This window comes from Numida meleagris, chromosome 2 (assembly GCF_002078875.1).
Source record: "Numida meleagris isolate 19003 breed g44 Domestic line chromosome 2, NumMel1.0, whole genome shotgun sequence".
In the NCBI taxonomy this organism is placed as follows: domain Eukaryota; kingdom Metazoa; phylum Chordata; class Aves; order Galliformes; family Numididae; genus Numida; species Numida meleagris.
Window position 1 is genome coordinate 4,622,459 of NC_034410.1, and position 23,931 is coordinate 4,646,389.

At 38.3% G+C, this 23,931-nt stretch overlaps 1 protein-coding gene across 1 annotated transcript in view; it reads left to right on the plus strand.

The window, feature by feature from the left end:
• Positions 1-23,813, plus strand: part of LOC110394545 (sodium channel protein type 5 subunit alpha-like) — a 34,030-nt gene extending 10,217 nt beyond the window's left edge. The window contains exons 8-28 of the mRNA XM_021388456.1: positions 733-790; positions 1,318-1,459; positions 1,944-2,141; positions 3,066-3,245; positions 3,790-4,191; positions 4,733-4,859; positions 6,954-7,192; positions 7,541-7,741; positions 8,279-8,632; positions 9,622-10,056; positions 10,749-10,895; positions 11,983-12,103; positions 12,518-12,672; positions 13,289-13,462; positions 13,842-13,949; positions 15,540-15,818; positions 16,456-16,509; positions 17,821-17,962; positions 18,575-18,675; positions 19,077-19,347; positions 21,043-23,813. Of these exons, the coding sequence (XP_021244131.1) occupies positions 733-790; positions 1,318-1,459; positions 1,944-2,141; positions 3,066-3,245; positions 3,790-4,191; positions 4,733-4,859; positions 6,954-7,192; positions 7,541-7,741; positions 8,279-8,632; positions 9,622-10,056; positions 10,749-10,895; positions 11,983-12,103; positions 12,518-12,672; positions 13,289-13,462; positions 13,842-13,949; positions 15,540-15,818; positions 16,456-16,509; positions 17,821-17,962; positions 18,575-18,675; positions 19,077-19,347; positions 21,043-22,238 (5,084 nt within the window). The 3' untranslated portion in view covers positions 22,239-23,813. The remainder of the gene's footprint in view (positions 1-732; positions 791-1,317; positions 1,460-1,943; positions 2,142-3,065; positions 3,246-3,789; positions 4,192-4,732; positions 4,860-6,953; positions 7,193-7,540; positions 7,742-8,278; positions 8,633-9,621; positions 10,057-10,748; positions 10,896-11,982; positions 12,104-12,517; positions 12,673-13,288; positions 13,463-13,841; positions 13,950-15,539; positions 15,819-16,455; positions 16,510-17,820; positions 17,963-18,574; positions 18,676-19,076; positions 19,348-21,042) is intronic.

Here is a 23,931-nt window from a genome sequence, read left to right on the forward strand (position 1 = left end):
ATCTTAATAGCACTAACTATCCCTTAGCATTGAAGCCATTACTTTCAGTCTGCTGCTAGCTCAAGCATCAGAGTAACTCATGCAAAGAGGAGAAAAAAAAAAAAAAAAGGGAAGAGATCGAAAAGGGCATCAGTATTTCTCAGCTTAGCAGGATTAGGACTTGTTTTCTGGCTGCTCAGAGTAGTGACATGGCATGGTTTTTATCTATGTAGCCAAAGACTCTTTCTTCCTCCTCCAAGCAGGGCTTTCTTTTTATTGCTTGGAAGCAGAAATGGTCTATGCTACCCCCAAAAATGTCCAAACTCTGTCTTGGAGAAAGTCAGTTTTCACAGGCAAGAGAGTATGCTAACAGTTGCCAAATGTGAAGCTATGCTTGAGCCTGCACCCTCCAGTTCTTTGTTGGCTTCCATAGATGGGGCCAAAGAGATAATATTGGAAAAGCTTTCTGTTTCAAGGGATTCCCTCAGTCTGAAAATTGTGCATATAGAGAAGCCTGCGTATGAGTGAGGAAAGTACATCTTGCAATAGAGAGCAGCTGCTGTGAGTGTGGGGAAACTCATCACACTTCCTTCAATGTTCTTTTTGTGTTTGTTTGAAGTGATTTGTGTGTGTGTATGCATACACTTACAGCTCACTGCTATTACCACCACTTCTGTTGAAGTATAGAGGATACAGCCTGGAAAATGTATTGGTTTTATGTTTATTTTCTTCTCTCTCTCTCTTTTTTTATAGAACATTTTGCCATTAAGCCAGGCACCTCAGACATCTTGCTATGTGGTCCTGGCGCTGGGTAAGTGTACTTCAGAATATTTCTTGTTTGGAACTTTTCTCTGCCTCAGTGTTTCTCTGTTTGCTTGGTCATAAGAGATGAAAATGTAGTAGATATTCCTGTTTTCTTTGTCTACAGAAACAGGAACTCAGGCAGTAAAATACAGTGGAGATCAGACAATTAAACACGTGTTGAGAATGAAGTGTGAACATGTCTTATCCAGGTCTAAATTCCTTCCAGAAGTGCTATCTTTCTCTTCCCCGTGGATGTATGAGAGTTGAAAACACGAAGGGTCTCCTGGGAATGGTGATGAGGGGGTTGGCCTGGGTTAGTAGTTTTTTCTAGCCTCTCTTCTTTCTTTGTTGCTAAATTGTAGGTGCTGGTTTTTTTCCTTCTCCAATTTCCAGCCAAATACTGCCAGGAGTAGAAGTTTGGCTTTCAGTACAATGAATAGCAGAACTAAATAAATCATCCAAACTCTCAAATAAGCTGAAGTGTTTCTCCAAAACCTTCAGTTAAAAGAGCTTCACTTCTTACTATCCCTCTAGGACCTGTCCTCCAGAATACACATGCGAGAAAGTTGGGCCAAATCCTGATTATGGTTTCACCAGTTTTGATACATTTGGCTGGGCTTTTCTCTCCTTATTCCGCTTGATGACCCAGGACTACTGGGAACGTCTATATCAGCAGGTACCAGCTTCATGCTTTATTCAGAACCAGTCATCCAGACGGAGCAATATCTGGAGCAGAAAATGGTTAGAGAGGAAACCTCAAATAAAGAAGTAGCCACAAGTCATTGTGCCCACATCCTCCCTTCTCCCTTCTAGCAAGCTGTGGTCCCCCCCTTGACTCCCTGAAAGGGCATGTTCAAGTGCTTCCTATTATGCTGCTGCCTTATAGCCTTCAAGAAAAGTGCTAAAAGGGTTCCATATTGTCCTTCAAAACGCAACAGTGCCTGCTCAGCCATCCTCATGGGGTATACGGTCATGGGTTCATGTACGATGGCATGGGAAGGATGTGGGGAAAAAGGGCTGAAGGTGATATATTTCTATTTAATCTTCCTAAGGCATTTTGTCTAAAAATCTGAGTGCTTCTAAAGAATTTCAGAGACTCAATGAAAGCCTCTTTGGTATTAAATATGGTAATTTTTATCCCTGGGATGTTGTGCTTACAGACCCTCAGAGCTTCTGGGAAGGCGTATATACTCTTCTTCATGCTGGTCATCTTTCTGGGCTCATTTTATCTAGTCAATTTGATTCTGGCTGTAGTAACAATGGCATACGAAGACCAGAACAAAGCCACCATTGCTGAGACAGAGGCAAAAGAAAGGAAATTTCGGGAAGCCATGGAATTACTACAGAAAGAGCAGGAGGTATGTAAATTATATCCTTGCAAAGTTTAATCTCAGTGCTATGTTACTAGACACATAAGAAAATGCATTGCTCTCTGTATACAGCCGCATACGATAGTTATCTGTGGGAAGAGAAACGCTGTTAAAAGCAGTGATTCTTAGGGATACAGGAGAAACTCCTTGTTCTGCTGAGTATTTTTTTCCACATTTTTCCATCAATGACTTATTTCGTTGGACAATGATCTTTAAAATCTGTTGTAAGAAATATAAAAAAAACGGAAAATATAAAATTCCATAAACTAACAGCTACCAAAATAACATATGTTCCTCTTCTGCTTCATCGCTGTGGACTGCTGAGCAGAGGAATATACAGTAATTCAGTTGTTCAAGTGCATTAACATCTGAGCCAGAGCCCACTGTACTTGAGTGAAAAGTGTCTTGTAACTTACATAGTTTAGAAGCTTCTGGAATGAAGTATTCCTCTGCATTTTGGAAACATTCAAATCCTAAATCCAGTATGGGAAGGCAAGTGAGCCACAGTGTGAATACCATCCTATGGATACCCAGTGGCAAGACTGAATTTTAATACTGTTTGAGTGTTTATTTGGGGAAAAAAAAATATTCTCCAGCATTACTTTCAAGCTGAGTATTTTTATTGTAAGCAGTTATGCCATATGGAGGAATAGGAGCTTTAGTGTGATTATTTCGCCCCTGGCAGGCGCAATACACGCGATCATGTAACATACCGCAAATAGCAAATTGTTCACTGCCCCATATGTTGCAGAAATTCTCTCCTCTTTCTTTTACTGTTATCACATATTGGAAGATTTTTACCAACTTTTGTGAAACACAGATTGTTAAGAAAAAATAATATAGAGCACAGAAGTGTTTTCTTGCCGCTTGTTTTGTAAGTACCCAGCAAAAATGTTTTTGTTTTAATTTTAGTCATTGACTGCTAAAGGGATTGATATCCTGTCAATTAGCTCCTTTGAAGGCTCTCCTTTGTCTGCCAAAGAAATCAAGGAAAGAAGCAATAGAAAAAAGAGAAATAAGTCCTTGGGGATAGAAGAGTATGAAGAAGAACAGTTTCCCAAGTCACAGCTCACAGACAGTCAACGAAAGTTGGTAATCTATTGTCTGAATCTGAGATCCTTACAGCTTTTCCAATTTTAATACTAAAATAAATTGCTTGAAAGCACAAACTAAATCCTGTTGCAAACACTGATCGCTCTTAAGCTTTTAACAACCTTATGAGATAAGGAGGAATTATATGTAAAATTTACTTTGAAAAGGAATTACTATAAGCAAAGGGTGGAAAAAAAAAAGTTGTAACAGCAGTTAAAATAAATTTTCTATAACTCTGAGAAATAGAAAAAGTGAACAACTATCAGAATTTAACTTTAGTGCCATCACTTTCTTTTTAAAAATTCTCATTTAAAATATGAATATAATGCTTATCATAAAAATAGCTGATACGGCCGGCAGGATTTTATTATCTACCTTTTCAAACCTAAACAAAATCCTTCCTGGATAATCTAAATTAAATAAGAGTTTTGGACTTGCTATGGTTGACAAGAAATGTCATGAAACTCTAAACTTTAATCAGTTCCCCAGATGTTCTGTATGATTTTCTGCCATTCTCTCTTTATTTCTTTCTTTGGTCTTTCAGTCCCTCCTTGGTTTGGTGTACGGTCCCAACGCCGATCAGGTGAAACGTAGGCTTAGCCATGGCAGCGTATTCAATTTCCAAATACCTACTTTAGAAGTTGACTCCAAAGCGGACTCCACCGATGAGGAGGCACACAGCGTGGGGGAGAACAAGATCCAGGGCAGGTCAATGTCGGTGCCACAGGTGGGAAGACGCTCCAGCATGCAAAGCCAAAGGAGCCACGGCTCCCGCCCCACCACCCCAGGCTGCATGCAGAGCAGCAAGCGGGCCAACATGGACGACTGCAATGGCATGATTTCGGTGACAGGAGGAGGGAACGGCAAGGTGCACGGCTTAGATCCTGCCCCTTCTGAAGGGGTAATGCTTCCACCAGTAATGGAAGACCTGGGGAAGGGTGATCTGGTAAGGAAAAAGGCTATTTTAAGTATATAATTCATATTATGATTTCTCTCTCTATATATATATATTTTAAGATGTGTTACTAGTGCTGGCATTGTAACCCTCCAGAAAGTCTCTGTCCAGGAAGATTGTTTTGGGCAGCACCTTTATGTCTTTCTCCTATATAGCACCTTTGGAATCATGCAGAAGCTTTGTCTGCAAGTCCCCCATGCAAATGGGTAGAGATGTGCTGCTACTATTTTACCCCTCATCTCTCTCCATTTCCATTAGTGTCTGGAATGTTATTGGATCTGTTTGCCCTCACACCTATTTCCAAGCTTTGTATTTGCCCTGTTGCTGTTACATGCTTGAGGGATCCATTTACTGTAGCATTATTACTAAAGTGTAGGACCTTTGTTCTGAACACCTATTACATCTTGTAGACAGGTACATTTATTTGGCTGCGTGTCATCGTTCCTATTAACTTTCATAGTTATTCATCATTGCATCCTTCTTCATTTTATTCCTGTGGTATCTCCCTAATTGTGTTTACTTCTTTAAGCAGCCAGCTGTGAATGATGAGAGCAGCATGATGCATTTACATCCTCAGCTATCAGTGGAGTACTTTAATGAGACTCTTCAGAGACAAAGGGCAGCAAGTGCAGTCAGCATAATTACCAGTGTCTTAGAGGGTAAGTGGCTCCTCATCATGCTTACTTCAATCCTGAAGTAATGCTAGGGTAAAAGACCAAAATATCAATACGTTTCTGAAAAGTTAACAGAGATTTATAGATGTGTAGTTAGGAATTACATGACTAATTAGTCTCTTTTTTAATTAAAAAGAATGCATTATCACACATTCTTCATGTACTAGAACGTATCCTTTGCCTTTCATAAGACTGAGTTTCATAGGACTGAGGAAGAGGTTGGAGTGATGATGGCTGGGAAGAATTTCTCTGGGGCATGAGAAGCAGGACTCGGGCAGTGGCTTCTCCTCTTGGCCCTGTGACTGCTACTCCATCACAAATATGCATGCAGACTCAAACGTTAAGGTTACACAAGCAAAATTAATTGTGGCAATTCCTGGAGTCTGAGCACTTACCATTCTACGTGAATTTTTGAGGGCTGTATTACCGACAGGTATTTTGCTGTCTCGTAGTTTCATTTCAGATCTTTCTGGGAAAAAAAAACAGCCTAAATTTCCATTGTTTTCTGGACAAGAGTGAGAATGAAAAACATATTTTTCTGTCCTTGATGTGGAGATTTATCACTGATTCTTGGAGAACAAGTATGAACTATAGCAAGGGTGGTAGTGCTGTGTCAGGGAGGTCCCCTTTCTTAAATTTCTTTACAGTGCTCTTGGGAAAATCACGGTTGGAACACATCACCTGAAGCCTTGCTTTCAAATTTAAAATGTAGATATTCAGTGGAGTACTGGGATGGAAACAGAATCTCCATGTAACTGGGTCCATTGATGTTGGGTCCCTGTCCATGTGTCTGTGGATTATCCTGAGAAAGGGGCCATGGAATAGGAAGCAGGGAGGTCGTCTTCGCTGGGATCTGAATGTTGGCCCTTCTAGATCTGTACCACATGATTGAAGAAGGAATTTGATTAAGAAGAAGAAAAAAAAAAAAGAGCTAAACCTGGAGTTGAGTCAGGGTCATCACACTGGAATAAGCAGTGTGGGGTGGAATCTGGAACTTGAATCTGGAGGAGAAGAAATTACATCAAAACTGTGGAAAGAAATAAGGACAGGTCCAAAGAAGAAAAGGGTAAAAATTGGTTCCAGCTTATCAGACCTTTGAGAAATCTTCACATCCCTGAAAATCATTTTACTTAAAACTCAATACAAGCACTGTAGGAATGATTAGTAAGTTTTACTTTGTGAATTTGCCTAAGACTTCAGCAGAGTATAAAAGTGCTTTGTAGCACTGACTAATATTCAAGAAGGAAAGGAGATTTATATTTGACCAAGAGCCTGTAAATGACAAAACCAGAACAGCTTCCATTGCTTACTTTACTTATAGAAAATGGAGATGTGTTGTTTCTTGCATCAGCTTAGAAATGATAGGCATGAATTTTCTGTTAGAGCTGGCCTAAGGTGAAGCTTTGTGTGCTGTGGTTTGGTTTTGTCTCATCTACAGTCTGAACATTTGGAGCTGCTGTTCACTCTCCAGAGAGTCAGTGGAAGCAAAGGTGTTGGATGTGATGCAGTCAGTGTCCTACAAGTCTACATATGGATCAAATGAAATTATAGAATCATTAAGATTGGAAAAGACCTCTAAGATCATCAAGTCTGATTACCAACCCACCCCCACCATACCCACTCCCCATGTCCCTCAGTCCCACAACTCCATGGCTCTTGAATACATCCAGGAACAGTGACTCCACCACCTCCCTGAGCAGCCCATGCCAGTGCCCGACCAATCTTTTTGTGAAGTTTTCCCTAATACCCAGCTTGGATATTAGGAAAACATGTCCTAGCTGCTGCATTACCTATCAAGATTATCAAGGGTGAGAGGCTGAGGTGTAGCCTCTTCTTCCTAAACATCTCTGTTAGGTCAGGTGATTGTAGTATGATCACGTGCCTAAAACCTGAATCAACAGCTTTTGAAGTAACTTCACGTCAATTAATTTTGATTTTCTCTAATTTTTTTCCTCTCTGAATTTTACCACTGGACTTATTACTGATGTAGGGACTGCATGAGTGGCAGAAAGTGCAGGGAAGCTTTGGGGCTCTATGTGAGATTTGAAGTTGCTTTTTCTTCTCTTGTCTTGTTTTTAGAACTTGAAGAATCCCAACAGAAATGCCCAAGATTCCTGAAAAATTTTGCTATAAAGTATCTAATTTGGAACTGTTGCCCACTTTGGTTGAGAATCAAGAAAAAAGTGGCTGCTTTCATAAAGGATCCCTTCATTGATCTCACCATAACGCTTTGTATTGTGATGAATACTTTGTTTATGGCATTGGAACACAATAATATGACAGACAATTTTAAATCAATGCTTAATGTGGGCAACTTGGTAAGCAAATTTTCAACCAGATGACCTTTTATACCAAAAATTGATTGATGAGTGTTTTCACTTGAGACACAAAGAGTAGCAGTAAAAGTGAAGGCTTAGCAAACTCTGTATTTATGAACTTTACATTTCTAATACAGACAATTCCAAGATTTTATTGATGCAGCTCTAATGCACTTCTGAGAAAGCAGAAAACAACTCTCCCATTTTAACAGAAAGTACATTGGAAGTTCATAAAAATTGGGTTTATTGACCTGCCCGTGAATGCTACTGTACTGGTGGAAACATAGTCTAAAGATAAGATTAATTAATGGTAACTTTTAGGCTGATGCTACTGTTTCTTGATTACAGATCTTTACAGGAATCTTCACTGCAGAAATGGTCTTAAAAATCATTGCTCTAGATCCCTATTATTATTTTCAGCAGCCCTGGAATATTTTTGACAGCATAATTGTCACATTGAGTTTAATTGAGTTGAGTTTACCCAGACACAGAGGCAAAAAAGAAAGGCGAAAAGGAGGAACCCTGTCAGTTTTACGATCCTTCAGACTGGTAAGCCTTACGTATACATCATTCTATGAAACATTATGTTGTGAATATAGTAGAGAATACTTCTGTTGTCTGTAGTTAGGATGCAGGAAATTATTTATTTTATTTTCTCAGCAGTGGGAATAAGAAAAATACTGTTAAACTCGTAATGTTAGAATTGAAGTTTAATGCCATACATATTTCCATTTAATACAGTGAGAAGTATTCAGATAAAAAATATTCCAGGGTATAGGTGTTATAAAACCAAAGACAAAAATGAAATACTAGCCCAAACAGTCTGACGAAAAATTGTCCTAAGTGCCAAGCACTTACCAGAACTCAGGCTAGCCAGGCTCTTAAGGATGTTGTTGGTTTATCTCTGCAATGTTGTTCAACTGTTTGGGAAATAAATCTATACTTTTCTAAAAGTGTTAGTGTTGCAGTGCCGCAAACATTAAATTGCTGGAGAATGTCTATAAAATGTTTTTTACAGGTTTGAACAGCAGAAAGGTGGGTTATCTCTGCTGATGTCTAACACAGGTTTTTTATGTTTTCACACAGCTGAGGGTCTTCAAACTGGCAAAGTCCTGGCCAACTTTAAACACTCTCATTAAAATCATCGGTAACTCCCTAGGTGCGCTGAGTAACCTGACCCTCGTCCTGGCAATCATCGTTTTCATTTTTGCAATAGTAGGGGTGCAGCTTTTTGGGGGAAGCTATAGGATCCATGGTGATAAAATTAAAAAAAATGGTGAAATACGCTGGCACATGATGGACTTCTTCCATTCATTCCTTGTCGTTTTCCGAATTCTGTGTGGAGAATGGATTGAGACCATGTGGGACTGCATGGTGGTAGCTGAAAAACCACTGTGCCTTCTTGTCTTTCTGCTGGTCATGGTAATAGGAAATTTAGTGGTGAGTTTTCCAATATTTTCTTCTCTTTATCCTGTCGATGTTAGAGACAACTTAATTGACTTTTTGTCAATAAAAAGTAGATCCCCAAAGCACATTTAGAACATTTACCAGTGTCTCTTATAGTCTGTAAAAGCCTGTTTTATTTTTTGCCATTGAGCTTCTGTCTGTATTTTCATATTTTCATTTTTTCCAAGATCTTTATCAGCGATAACAGAATCTACACTCATGCCTCTGAAATAGGGATTTTCTTTAATCATCTCTATAGATGAATTCTCTGGAAGTCTATTTACATGCAAAAGCTCCTGCTTATGCCACTCACTTCCATGGAGATCCTGCTGTGGATCCAGGTGTTATTTGCCCTGTTCTGAAAGGAGAAAAATTGAGCAGTGTAAATCTCACTCCAAATGGGATCAGAAGGCTTATTATGAAAAATCCTGTTCCATTCTCCCATTGCATTTAAATAAACAGGGAAAAAATGGTGTTTATATATATATATTTTCTTTTAAAATGTACTCAAAAACAGGGAGAAAACCTGACTTTGAGCTTCTCTTGATTTTGATTTTTTGCAGCAATGTTGTATGTTTGACAGCACTGCTGTGTCAGAATCTGATTTTACATCCCAGTTGGGAAACTTCCAGAGAGGACTGATTTAATTCTTGTTTGAAGAGGAGAGATGCCATTAAACGGATTGGCCATGACCATAGTATTTGTTACTGCTATAATGTTTGAAAGTTGTTTTGGCCAAATAATTAGATATCATTTTAAGTAACTTTTAGGAGGAAGAGTGACCTGGGAACACTGAGCCTTCTGAGAAGGAAATTTAATTCATCAGTTGTAACATGGTTGGTAATAGCCATTTCATTTTTGTCTTGTTTTTGTTTGATCAGTAAGACTGAGCTTTTGTAGCATCTGTCCTCTACTTTAGAATTTAGATTTCAGAATGCAATTCTCCGGACTTTTTATTTTATCATTATTTCAATGACTTTTAGGTACTCAACCTCTTCATTGCACTGCTGCTGAACTCCTTCAGTACCGACTGCCTCCAAACAGCGGAAGATGATGGAGAAATGAACAATCTTCGGATTGCCTTTGCTCGGATTCACAAGGGACTGCACTATGTGAAGAGCGTTACCTGGGACACCTGTTGTGGAAAGCTCAGGCATCTAAAGAAAGCACACAGGAAGAAAAACAAATTGACTGCCCAGAACTCACTGGGTTTGGGAAAAGAAAGAAAAAATTTTAAAGACAATTACAATATTGAATGGGCTGAAAAAAATGGGGAAATATGCTCAGGTCTTGATGATTTTATTACCAATCCCAACATTCTTGTTTGTGTTCCTATTGCTGAGGAAGAGAATACAAGTGAGGGTTTTGAAGATGAGGATAAACTGAGCGCATTTTCAGACACAGAATACAGTAAACAGGTAATAAATTTGCTTGTTTGGGGATCAAACCCACCCAGATCAAAACACCCTGGGGGTGATCAAGGCTAGGTTGGATGCGGTACTGGGCAGCCTGATCTAGTACTTTATTTAGCAGTTGGCAACCCTGTCTGCAGCAGAGGGTTGGAATCTGATGATCCTTGAGGTCCCTTCCAACCTTAGCCATTCTATGATTCGACAATTCTATGATATTAGGGTGCACGTTAACTGAAAGATAAATGCATGTAGAAGACTGTCTCTGGCACAACAAGGTGGCATGTGTTGATTCATATTTCCACAGTTCACAAAATTTGAACTAGAACCAATTAGGAATGTTTAGAATGAGGGTAAATTTGTCACTTGTAGCTTTTTAAAATGTCCTTTTCTTGTCTCAATGTTTCCCACGTGAAACTTCCCTTTTTAATCCCCATGCAAAAACTCTCACTTCCATAGTCTCAGAATCCAGGTGTTAATCAGCTCACTGAATTACTAATTCCTTATAGCTGTATGGCCATTAGGAAAACTTTCCCTATCTCTATTGCTAGGTAATATTAGATTCAAAAAGATCACATCTATGAATTCTGTCCAGAGCATCCCACCTTAAACGAAATGTACAACTTATCTTTCTGCCCTTTCCAATTTACACCCCCCAAAATGGAAAAAGAGAATCCTACTAATCCATAGATTATTTTCAGGAGGAAAATCACCTGAGGCAAAGAGGGGAAAGAGGGAAAACTTCAGGAAGCTGGAGTAAAGTGTCAGGACTTTCCTCTGAAGAATTCAGTGTGCTTTACCTAGGAAAAGATAAGAAGGTTGAACCATCATCACCAGAGCATAAAGAGGTAAATATATAGATATATGTAGATAGATCTTATGGCATTGACTTTCCAGTGCTAGTTAGGCTTGGGTACACTTTTGCTCATGGACTCGATGGAGTGGATCTCAGTGGTGGCAGCAGCACTGTGCTTGTTGTAGATGGTCTGGCTCGTTAACGATGGACCCAAATTCTGTGAATGAAAATGAACCCACGGTGGGTTTCTACATATTGATCTTTAAGAAAAAAAATATATATCTATGGGAAAGATGAATATTTAGAAATGGAGAAATGTCAAAATAATTTGATTCAAATAAATAATTTGCAAAATTCTCTGCTGATGTCCATTTCTTGAAATCAGAGTCCACAAAAAAAAGAGGGTGACAAAATATTTCATTAAAGGAGAGAGAGATTTCCAAGCAAAAGTGGGAAATTCCAGACAGCCAACCTGTGTCCTAAGTACCTCAGTTTCAAGAAAAGTAATATTATAAGTGAGTGTATCATTATGATTCATAAATAAATTAAGAATAATTCTGAATTAAGAAAACATTCAAGAAAATGAGCTCCTCTTTAGCAACACACAAATAAATAAATAAATAAATAATCCAAGAGTAAGTCATTTGTAACAAAGAGCTGACTCATCATACATTATATCTATGTCTGGAGGGATAGAGAAAAGCTTTGGAATTGAATAATACGTTATATAATTCCAAATTCTAATTCATAAATACTCTAATGGATATTCAGAATATATATTTCTCTGGTTCTCCTGTTTGAATGTATTTTCCTAGGTTTTCCTGGTTTTAGCCCATTAAGGACTACATGTACTTGAAAGGAAGTTTAAATCTCTCTGATTTATGAGCTTATTAAGCAGTTAAAGTGGTTTCATGTGGATAGATACTGTACATATATGGCTTTGGCTCCTATTTGAATGTACCTATTGGTACTTCCAAGCTTACATACTTTTAAAGTCACAGTCTGTTCTATTCCTAACTCTACTTGAAATATTAGCACATAACCAAGTTTTGATTTTGAGTGTTATTTGCTCATGGATCTTATTCATTTGGAATTGAATGTAGGGAGAATCAATACCTGATCTTCTTTTTCCTTGTTAGTTTGACAATGTCAGCTCATCCGAAGGCAGCACAGTGGATCTGACAAACCCTGAAGATCTGTTGAGGCAGATTCCAGAATTTGCTGAAGACAAGAAGAATCCAGAAAAATGTTTTCCAGAAGGTAAGCTTCTCATGGTTACGTGGTTGTGAAGTGCCAAAAATAGTCATGTTGGTCTAGGAATGCTGAGCTCATAGGGTGAGATGAATTTCACTTAATTTTAATGTCAACAAGTGACTTTGTCATTGTCCCTGTGTAGTGAATGGAGAGACTGTGGCATCAGAAAAATAAACTCTCCTTCCTTAAAAAGCAATGGATTGCTCCTAAGTGGTGAAGACCAGAACACCAAAGTGTCGATAATTATAGAGAGGTGAGGTGAGCTCTGCTCTGCTGGACAGAGTCAAAATCAGTTTTGGATTAACTCAAATGTATAAAATTAGAACTCACCTGACATTGGGCACCAGAACAAGGCACATCAGATTTGTCCTTGGTCCGCATGTACTTCTGTTACTTGCAATCATTATCTCTCATTTTCAGGTTGTGTTCGATACTTCCATTGTTGGAAGGGTAGAACTGTAAACTTTGGAGGAAAAACGTGGTGGAATCTGAGGAAAACCTGCTACCAAATTGTTGAGCACTCCTGGTTTGAAACCTTTATCATATTCATGATTCTTCTGAGCAGTGGAACCCTGGTTTGTGGAGCACAATTTCACGTATTTCTTTAGAAGAATTTTTAGCTTTAATAGCACTCAGATAAGTTACGTTTGGCAGGAAACACAGGATATATCTTTGACCTCACCAGGTGAAAAAGAACAGTCGTTTATCTGCTATTGTAATTATCACAGTTTTATTATTCTTACTATTACAAGTTGAGAGAGCAATGCTAAAAATACACAGCTCACACAAGCTGTTTCCATTCTGGCTGTACATTAGATTCTTCTGGCTTTCACAGTTGTGAAATGTAAATGTTTTTATTTATAATTAAAATATGTAAATGATATTTAGTACTTTATTTCTCTTGAAAGTACAAAATTATGGGAAAAAAATAATCTAGAAATATCCTTTCCTCCTAAGATCCTAGCACGCCTGGTCTATGTGTGTCCATGAGTGTGTATACTGTAGAGAAAAAGAAAGAGAAAGGAAGGGAAGAACTACAAGTTTGTCAGCTGACATAAATTTGAGTAAAAGATGAGGTTCACATCTGGGTAAATTATGTATTGAACAATGAAGAGGCCTTATTGTTTCTGGACTTTCATGTTTTTAAGCTTATCTCTGACTTTGCAATTTATTTGTATATTTTGGTATCAGGTATTTGAAGACATCCATATAAACGAGAGAAAAACCATCAAAGCTATGTTGTCATTCCTCGACAAATTGTTCACTTTCGTCTTTGTTCTGGAGATGTTGCTGAAATGGGTGGCTTATGGCTTCCATAAGTATTTCACCAATGCCTGGTGCTGGCTTGATTTCTTCATTGTAGATGTAAGTTGTGCCTTCAGCATTTCTACGTTTGTATGTCCCATCCCCGGAAATGTTCAAGGCCAGGCTGGATGGGGACCTGGGCAGCCTGATCTGGTAGGTGGCAACCAGCCCACCGCAGAGGGTTGGAATTGGTTGGGTTTTAAGATCACTTCCAACCCAAGTCATTCTATGGTTCTAAGATTCACCACAGGTCCTGATGCAAGACTTAGCAGTACAATCACCAATACTTTTCTGGACATAAAATCAAGAAAACACTCTTGCCTCCATTAATGATTGCACGTGGATATTGTACTCCAGGCACTGAATTTTTTTTTTTTAGTAGGAACAAAAGAAACAGATGCCAAGATGTTGCTAATCCTTTTTTGGTCTCCCTGTTCAGGTCTCTTTAATAAATCTCTTAGGTAGTTCACTTGATGCTGTGAAATCTCTTAGGACTCTTCGAGCTCTGAGACCCTTGAGAGCACTGTCGCGATTTGAGGGGATGAGGGTAAGTCTGAATACAAATTAAAGCCTGTCAGTTCTAATAAGCGTGTGACGGTATCATAACACTTGGCTGCGTATTTATGAGTTCATATGTCTGCACCAAGTTAAGTTTAGGATTCATAAAATTAATTTTTAAAGGGCACCTTTGCTGAGCTCCTCTACACTTGGCAGCTCCTACAGACTTTACTCAAGTGATCAATCCCAAATGCTGTGAAATTAAAATGAGACCAGGAAGAACTTCGCTCCTTTGCTGCTCAGCCATTCCTGCATTTCTGTCTTACAGACAGAATCTAAAACAAAGCAGAGGAAAAGAATTCTGAGGTAGCAATTTTCAATCCTAAATGCTCATGAAAAGCTAGTTCAGAGGAAAGAATCATCTCCATTCTGCGAGTTTTTACTGAATTGGTTAACAAAATCTTTAGGCTGCTCAGGCATACTTTACCCAAGTTATTTTTCCCAATATAAGTATCCTTACAAAAAGTAGGTCTGATTTTCTGTAGAATATTTTCTGCCTTTTTCCAACGAAGGAGTCTTTGGAACAACGTGAAGCTGTTGAATGTGACTGATTAGAAATCTGTTGTTGCACAAACGCAGAGGAAGTCAGTCATATGCAAAACTTCTATATACTATCATGTGAAAGAGCAGTGGTGACCACAGCAGTATTTGGGCTCAAGTCTGGTCTATGGAATACACTCAGATTTGTCACCACGGATTTCATAAATGTGCATGGTATCACCGTCACACATTAACATGGGAATGCAACCTCAGTGCAACTGAAATAGAAATTGTGCTTGGATATAATATGGAAGTGAAGCTGCAAGCTCTCTGCAACATCATCACTGAAGGTGCAGAGAAATTAATGCATTCTGTTAATTTAGCATCAAGCTTTCCATGTGTGAAGTAAATTTTTGAGCCAGGTTCTACCATATTTTCTATCTTGCTGTGCAGAATGCATGTGACGGAGTTTCCAAAAACCTCCACAGTGCTTTTTCATTTTCAGTTTGGCCCATCAGATTGCTATCTAACTGCTAAGTTCACTGGCTGTGATACTTGGATGCATTTGTATTACTTCTTTGCACTGCCTTATTTTACCAAGAAAACTGTTATTTCTTAGTGTATACTCAAAAATTGTTTGGACAACTTCTGGGATCCTACAGCATAAATCAGATCCTTAGGTCATGGATGTGGACCCCCAGTGCAAAGATGATGAATTAAAAAGAATAGGTCTAACAAAATGCGAGTGGAGAGTAATTAGCAATCCTTTCGAAATGCTAATTTCCACAGCATTAATAATATGTTATTTGCATTAGTGCTTATGGGAGAATAATTTGTAAATCTTCTGTTATAAAAAGTTTTAAAAAAAATCTAAACACACCAAAACCAAGGAAAAGTCGATGGACTTGCATTGTAGTCTATATATGTAGTGGTGGCTCACGGCAAACTGAAATATTCCAAACCTTCAATTGAAAGACTAAGATTATGCATCTCTGAATCTCTGTTCAAGGTACTGACATCAGCTGTGACAGATATTTACAGATACTTGAGCCCATCTTTGTTTAACTAAGTGCTATTTTTCTCTCCCATTTCACACAAGGTGGTGGTCAATGCCCTTGTGGGAGCCATCCCTTCCATCATGAATGTTCTGCTCGTCTGCCTCATCTTTTGGCTCATCTTTAGCATCATGGGAGTGAACCTATTTGCTGGGAAGTTTGGGAAATGTGTCAACCTAACAGAAGAAAATTCAGAATTGAATAGTTCAGTCAATAACATAACAGACTGTAGAATGTGGAATAACACAGGAAAAATATTCTGGGTCAACGTTAAAGTCAACTTTGATAATGTTGGCTCTGGCTACCTGGCTCTTCTTCAGGTGGTAAGTGCTGCTTGCCTTCACTTGTCAGTGTGAAATCAAATAGATCTCCTGCCAGCCCCTAACTCATCTCTATGGATGGCAGAAAACAGAGGTCGAACAGCCTGCTTTTACCTCATAGCTGGCTGATCAAAGACCAGTGCTGTTAGTGAATGAAAATGGAAAAAGTTGAGGTATTCTAACATGGGGACAAACTGGGCCCCACTGTGTTTTTTTTTTAAGGGATAAAGTATGTGTCAGATGTGTGCTGTGCTAGCCTCCCTGAATAATAAAACGAATTCACGAGCCTGAGAGCTGGAGTCAGCCTCAGAAGGATGTCTGGATGAAAAACTGACCTAATCTGCTACAGATTTGCTCAGCCACGTGGGCTGTGAAGCATTTAGTAAACCAGGCTGGTGAAGGTTTGTCATGGCAGGATTATAGGACAATGTGGTCTGTTCCATCCTGACAGGCTTTCCCTTCCTGTGAGGGCAGAGGCTGTCACATACAGAGTGACAATTGTCTCTGAAGTCATTTGGTGTTATGTGTTTATGACTACAGTCAAACCTCTTTCCCCAGACAGTGTCATTTGGCTATTGAATATGGTGTGAAGACTTTTATTCTAAATGTTCAACATGTTTTTGATAATCTTTCATTCTAGGCAACATTTAAAGGTTGGATGGAGATCATGTATGCGGCAGTAGACTCACGAGAGGTCAGTTGACATTTTGTGTTAAGCACCTCTCTGTGTTTCTTCACTTCTGTGAATAAACCTGCAGTATCCTGATGCTGATTTGTTCTAATGGGTAGTGAGATTCAACTTCAGATGCACTCACCTGAATGCAGTTATCTGCAGTGTAAGGTCTCCATGTGAGTTCATCTCCAAGTCCTCTCTGTAGATAATGGAGATCTAGTCAGTATGCTCAGAGGGACTTCAGCTCACCCTGGCTATCTGTACTGGTCAGCTGAGCACCTCTTCAGTTTTCACTGTCCCTCCTAATATCTGGAAGTCTGTCAGCTACCAGGGGACTTCATGGAGGCATCTACCTTCACGCATCATCTTTTATGAGACTTGAGCTTGGAATAAACCCATATCTGCTACAGTGACAGTTCGAAATGTATGACCGAACTTCATTCAAGAATCAAGTTATTGTGGATAAGCAATCATACAATATACATTGTCAGGCATCACCACTTGCATTATTCTGTTTACTGTTTATCCTGCTGGTAGTATTTACCGGCTTATCGGAAGTATCATCCAATGTTAAACAGAACAAAGCAATGGATCTTTAGAGGCAAAGAATTTAAAATTAACAGGCTATAACAATTAGATCAAGAAGTAACCATGTAGAAATATATATATATATATATATAATATTTCAATTTGGAAAACAAGTTTGGTTATATTATTATCTATAATAGCTATAAAAGAAAGTTCGTTGAGTTGGGTTTTGTTGAAACATCATTCACCATTAAGCTAAGAGTAATTTTTATTCTATAAGATTTTCAGTGCAAATATATTCAATATCAGTTTGAATTATCATCTTCTACAATGATCCAGCCAAAAACTACATAAAAAAAACATTGTAAAAGAAGTCAAATTAACAAGTCCTATGGTACTAACGCTTTGTAGTGCTGTTATTTTGAGCTACATGTTCAGTAGGACAATATGGCATACTGAGGCATATCATTTCATAAGAATTGTGCTCAGTTTCAAACAGGATAGTAGTCAGCATGAGAAAAATGTCCCTTTGTCTTCTATGAGGTCCTAGAATTTCACAGTGATCAATGTTGTTTTCTTTCATTATTTCATGTTCCTTCCAGCAGCACCACATACGTAGAACATTTCACATCATGAGGCATTTGTGGTTTTAAACCATAGCAATTTTGTCAGGACTAGCAGTAAAGCTGTAAATTTTAGTTCCTCCTGGAATCAATTTGTTAGAGGATCTGCAATACGAAGATTATTCTGAGTAGGGCCCTTGTTATTATAGATCATGTTTCATGTTGTTTTTCATTCCTGCAGAAAAATGAACAGCCGAAAATGGAGCACAATTTATTTATGTATCTCTACTTTGTGAACTTCATCATCTTTGGATCTTTCTTTACCCTGAATCTCTTCGTTGGTGTCATTATAGACAATTTCAACCAACAAAAGAAAAAGATAAGTATACTGATTGTGCTCCCAGGCACCTAATGTATCACCAGCAATGCTACCTTTTTGAGAACAATGTCCTTGCTGTATTTAATGTATAAAACTTGTATTTACATCTAGTAGAGCATTAGCAAAAGTGGCATGCAGGGTGAGGCTCATTCTCCTTTCTCTTCCACGATAGCTGGAACACCCAGCTCATTCCCAGTGCTTCAGAAGCAATGATATCTGCTCTTCAGCCCCATAAAATATTGCTCCTTGCCTTGGTACTGAGATTGTTTTCTTAGAAACTGTACTTTGTATGCTCTCTAAGTGTACAAGTAGTTTGTTTGTTCAACAAGAACAGGATGTAGGAATCCAGGGGAAGTCTTACTGTTATGTAGGTTTTCAGCAGCTTCTTTATTTTCATGTTTCTGAGCTACCTACATTTCACCCCAGGACTTCTGCCATGTGAATGTATGGTTTATGCTACTCTGCTGTTTTTGGGCCCAGTTACAGATCATGAGGAGAGCTAGTACCAGCAAGATGTGAAAAGAAAGGAATGCTGGTTTCCAGTAATTTAGACATCCATAACTACATCAGTGCTGCTATCTCACCAAATAACATTGACATTTCTTTATATACTTAGGTGGGGATGATATATTTATGACAGAAGAACAGAAAAAATATTACAATGCCATGAAAAAGCTAGGATCCAAGAAACCTCAAAAACCCATTCCAAGACCATTGGTAAGAATTTCTGAATTTCTCAAAAGAAAAATACATTATGAAATCAATATAATTCATGTAAGAATGCATATTTTAGATTTTGAATATAAATTATATATACAATCTTTATGTTGTTATTCAGAGCTGAAAGACAATTCTATACCAAAAAATTATATTTGAAGATTTTACAAGTTAAATATTTATAAATTTTTTTGAATAATAGTATCAGGATTGTATTCAGCTTAGGAGATTAAACTTCAGGATGGGAGGGACTTTTAATATTTAGCCTTGATTAAATTTCTCTATCTTTACCATAGTTACACTTAAAATAGCAACATAAAAATTGTCTCTGTCAGAAAGCATGTACAGATGAGTATTCCCTACTTCCGTAACTGATGCCAGATATATTTATTTTCCTCTAGAACAGATACCAAGGATTCCTTTTTGACATTGTAACAAATCAAGCCTTTGATATTGTCATCATGATTCTCATCTGCCTTAATATGATCACCATGATGGTGGAAACCCATGAACAAAGTGACACAAAGACCAACGTTCTTAACAAAATCAATATACTCTTTGTTGCAATCTTTACTACAGAATGTATACTGAAATTGGTGGCTCTGAGGCAGTACTATTTCTCGAATGCCTGGAACATATTTGATATAGTTGTTGTGATCATGTCAATTGCTGGTAAGTAAAATTGGATTGATAAATTCTTTAATAATTCAGTCATTCTTTTCAGAAAAAAATAGTTTAAATTTATCATCTTCAAATAGATGTTGAAATGGAAGCCATAATACTTTCAAATGTTGAGCAAAAAGAAATGCACAGCCTAAAAAACCCACCATGCTTTTATTAAAATAATAGGAAACTGTATATTTTTAAATTTCTACTAATTTTCTAATAAAAATATTTAAGAATAATGAAAACTGTTTTACATAAAATAGTTCATAGTAGTTTTTTAAGTTGTTGTTTCTCATTGTGAGAAGCAGAATTAATGATCCAACACACCAACATAACGTGCTATACTACATGATGATTTCCATTGTTATAGATTTAGCGTCAACTATGAAATCTTTGGTCAGTTAAAAAATGATGCTTTTTGTCATCTATGTTTTAACAGATAATTTAAATATATAGGGAACATGAAGATTATAGATGTTAGAATTCTGTTTCCAGAAACTTTGACATAGATGACTGAAATTAAAGGTTTGCACTGTATAGCAGAATTGTAGAATGAAAAAGATCGACCCAAATGTAATGTATTTTATGTGAAGAGATTGCAGTGGAAGAATGCCGTACAGAGCTCGTCTGCCAATTTAACTATTCCAAGGGCCAGAACTGCCAAAATCATAGAAGACATTCAGGGGAAGAAAAAATACTAGTTTCGTAATCGTGGGTTATGTTTTGGCTTACAATAAGAATATAGTTCTTCCTCAAGGAATTAAGTTCCTGGAGCGAAAATCTAGAAAAATGTATCCGAAGTATCTGAACTTAGAAAAGCCAGACCTTTGCTTCTTGAGCTACTAGATCTGCATGTCAGTTTTCATGCAAACTAAGGATAAAATAACATCCATTATAGCTGTGCTCCCAAATGAACTTCAAGACAGTGTCATGTACGGCATTGATGTTCCTCAGTGATTTTGCTTGTATGTATCTTGATTATGTTATCTAAATGATGACCATGACGTTGTTACTGTATTTTGTTTTCTGTGTTTAGCTGTGCAGAACCTAGAACCATTTAGGTTGGAAAAGATCCGTAAGATCATTAAACCCAAACATCACATCACACTATAAACCCCACCACTAAACTATGTCCTGAAGCACTATATCCACACACCTCTTAAATACCTCTGGTGATAGCAACTCCATCACATCCCTCAACAGCCTGCTCAGTGCCTAACCTTTCCTTCCATAAAGAAATTCACCCTGACATCTAATCTACACTTCCTCTGGTATAATTTGAGGCTGTTTCTTAATGTTCTACCACTTGTCACCAGAGAAAAAAGACTGACGCCTACCTCACTGCAGTTTCAGCAGTTGGCATTGAAGTTAGAAGGTAAATACATAACCAGCACTTGCTGAAGAATTCATGCAATTGATTTCAGAGAAAACCATTAGTCAACAAGTGTTGACAGATACAGATTTTTAAAGTTGTGCAAAGAAAGGCGCTTGCCATTCTTGGTGCAACAAATACTGTCTTCCAGAGGATGAAGGATGTAGTTCATAATGGCTGATTTTGAACTTCTATTAATGGTTGCAATGTTAGGCTGTTAGCTCCCACACATCATATATTCTTCAACTATATAGATATTATAATTTCATCCTATAACCAGCTAGGAAGAGATACGGTATTCTAACAAGTTATTACTCTTTCCTTTGTAGCCTTACTGCTTTCTGGCATTGGTAAAGCATTTGAACATTTCTTACCACCTACGCTCTTCAGGGTCATTCGCTTGGCTCGAATTGGACGAATACTGAGACTTATCCGGGCTGCCAAAGGAATTCGAACTCTACTCTTTGCCTTAATGATGTCCCTACCTGCGCTGTTCAACATTGGCCTCTTGCTTTTTCTGGTCATGTTCATTTATGCAATTTTTGGCATGGCTAACTTTGCCTATGTGAAGATGGAAGGTGGCATTGATGATATGTTCAACTTCCAAACCTTTGGTAACAGCATGCTCTGTCTCTTTGAAATCACGACATCAGCTGGCTGGGATGGCCTTCTCAGTCCTATTTTAAACACTGGGCCACCATATTGTAATCCAACTACAAGAAGTGAAGTAGGTGAATGTGGTAAACCTGCGGTAGGAATTGTTTATTTTGTGAGTTACATCATTATATCATTTCTCATTGTTGTAAACATGTATATAGCTGTTATTTTGGAGAACTTCAATGCTGCTACTGAGGAAAGTACAGAACCTTTAGGGGAAGATGACTTTGACATCTTTTATGAAATCTGGGAGAAGTTTGACCCTGAAGCAACTCAGTTCATAACTTTCTCTGCACTTTCAGACTTTGCAGATGCTCTGGCTGAACCTTTACGTGTACCAAAACCAAACAGAATTGAACTCATAGCAATGGACCTACCTATGGTCAGTGGAGATAGGATTCATTGCTTGGATATTTTGTTTGCTTTTACCAAACGAGTATTAGGAGATTCTGGGGAGATGGATACACTGAAAGTACAGATGGAGGAGAAGTTCATGGCTGTCAATCCATCCAAAAAATCATATGAGCCAATCTCCACTACACTCAGGCACAGACAAGAGGAAGCTTCTGCCACAGTCATCCAGCGTGCTTACAGGAGTCATTTGCTCCAGCGCTCCATAAAGCATGCTTCTTACCTGTATCATCACAGAACTTATGGTGGTGACAGTCTTGGAGATGCTGCTCCAGAAAGAGAAGGACTCATATCTTCTATGATGGGTGAAAACTATGGCAGGAATCTTGACAAATCTCAAACTTCATCCTCAACATCCTTTCCTCCGTCATATGACAGCGTCACAAGAGCCAGTAGTGGCAATTTGATGGTTGAGAAGGAATTTACAGGTGACCAAAAATCTCTGGACATTAAATAGTTTGTGAGTAACAATGTTGTTAAGAAACGTTCACAGAAGATGGTAATGTAAATACACATCAGCTGAGGCAGCCTTCCCAATTAAAATGGAACTGTCAAAATTAATCACGACTATTTAGCCATGGTTAAGTCTGATCACTTAACTATGCTAGTGGCCAAGCTTTAACCTTGGACTCTATGTTCGGCTTTGTCCAATATCAACACAGGCAGAAAAAGCTGTGAAAGACTTTGGGTCTGTCTTGTCAATGGTATCCCAGCTCCCATGGTGGCGTGTCCACAACAGTGACAAAGAATGTCACATCTGACATTATACCTGCTGTCTTAAGAGGGCCACACTCAAAAAGCAGAGAGCTCAAGCAGCAACAGACCTACCAGAGAAGAGAAAAAGAATATTAAATTTTGTTTAAATTGCAGAAGGGAGAGGAGCTAGGATTTCTCCTTAGTCCACTCTCCGGCTGATACTCTCATTGTAAATCTTTTTAATAATGGCTGCTGATTTTATTAATGTTTGGGAACTGAAGCTCAGCCCCTGCATGATCCACAGTGTAGTGGCCTTCTTCCAATGTGATCAACCTATAAATAAGTCATGGCATGTATGCTACTGTGTTAATGAAATAATAAATACAACTCTTAATATTCCAGAAGTTGCACTGAACTCTAGTACAGAAACTCAGGCAGGGAGTGCCTTGTGGCAGCATGTAAGCTGCCTTGGTCATGGTGGTGAGCATCATCCAAGGCCATGGAGTGAAGCCTCGACCTGAGGTAGATGCATCCTGTTGGCAGTAATTTCCCCTCCTGTTATTGCTTCTTCAATGGAAAGGACGGTTTTCTTGTCCCTGCACAGGTTAGAAGAAACCACGATACAAGTAATGTGGACAATTAGGAAATCTGAGTTGAGGCACTCGCTTCTGGGGTTAACATAACACTATGGATGCACTCACAGATGCTGCTTCTTATGAAATTAAGCATGCAGATGGTCTCTCATGATCTTCACCATGTTTTCCTTGCAAAGGTCTTATTGTGTCCTTACAAGCTTGGTTTTCCCAGAGAAGCACATGTCCAAACAATAGGTGGTCTTTCATCCTTTGTACATGTACCTTGTATATACTTTAAAGCTCGTGCACTTTGCTGTCTAATGACTGTTGTGTCATGCATTAGAGACAGTCATAAATTACTGTTGACGTTTTATTTCTCCTTTAAACTTCAGGCATGTTATGTGCAAGTCAGCAGAATATGTTTTGTGTTTCTTGTAGTTACTGAGTTGTAGCTGTGCAGTTGGATTTGCAAGATTTGTCAAGGCTCAGATGTGCTTTCCTCCAGCCAGAAAGAAGACTGGGTTTTTCATCTGGATGGGACCTGCTGTACACTCCATGTGTGACTTGCACTAAGCTGGTTACCTCTTTACAGCACCCCTTCCCTACATGGCAGTTAGATGGCCTGTCTCATGTCCTCTCCCTTTTCTTCCATCTTTTTCACCTCTTCAGATTGTGAGCTATTTGGACAGAAATTTCCTTTTATTACAGATGGTAAAATATATCTTAACAATGAGACTGTTCATAGTTAAGGCTGTCTGAACACTGATTGCAAATAAATAATATTTATAAAACCTTTTAATTTCAATTTATTTTATGGTATTCCCTTAGCTTCTTCTGCTTTCTCCTGGCTTCATAGAACCTTCAAGAAGTTTTGACAAG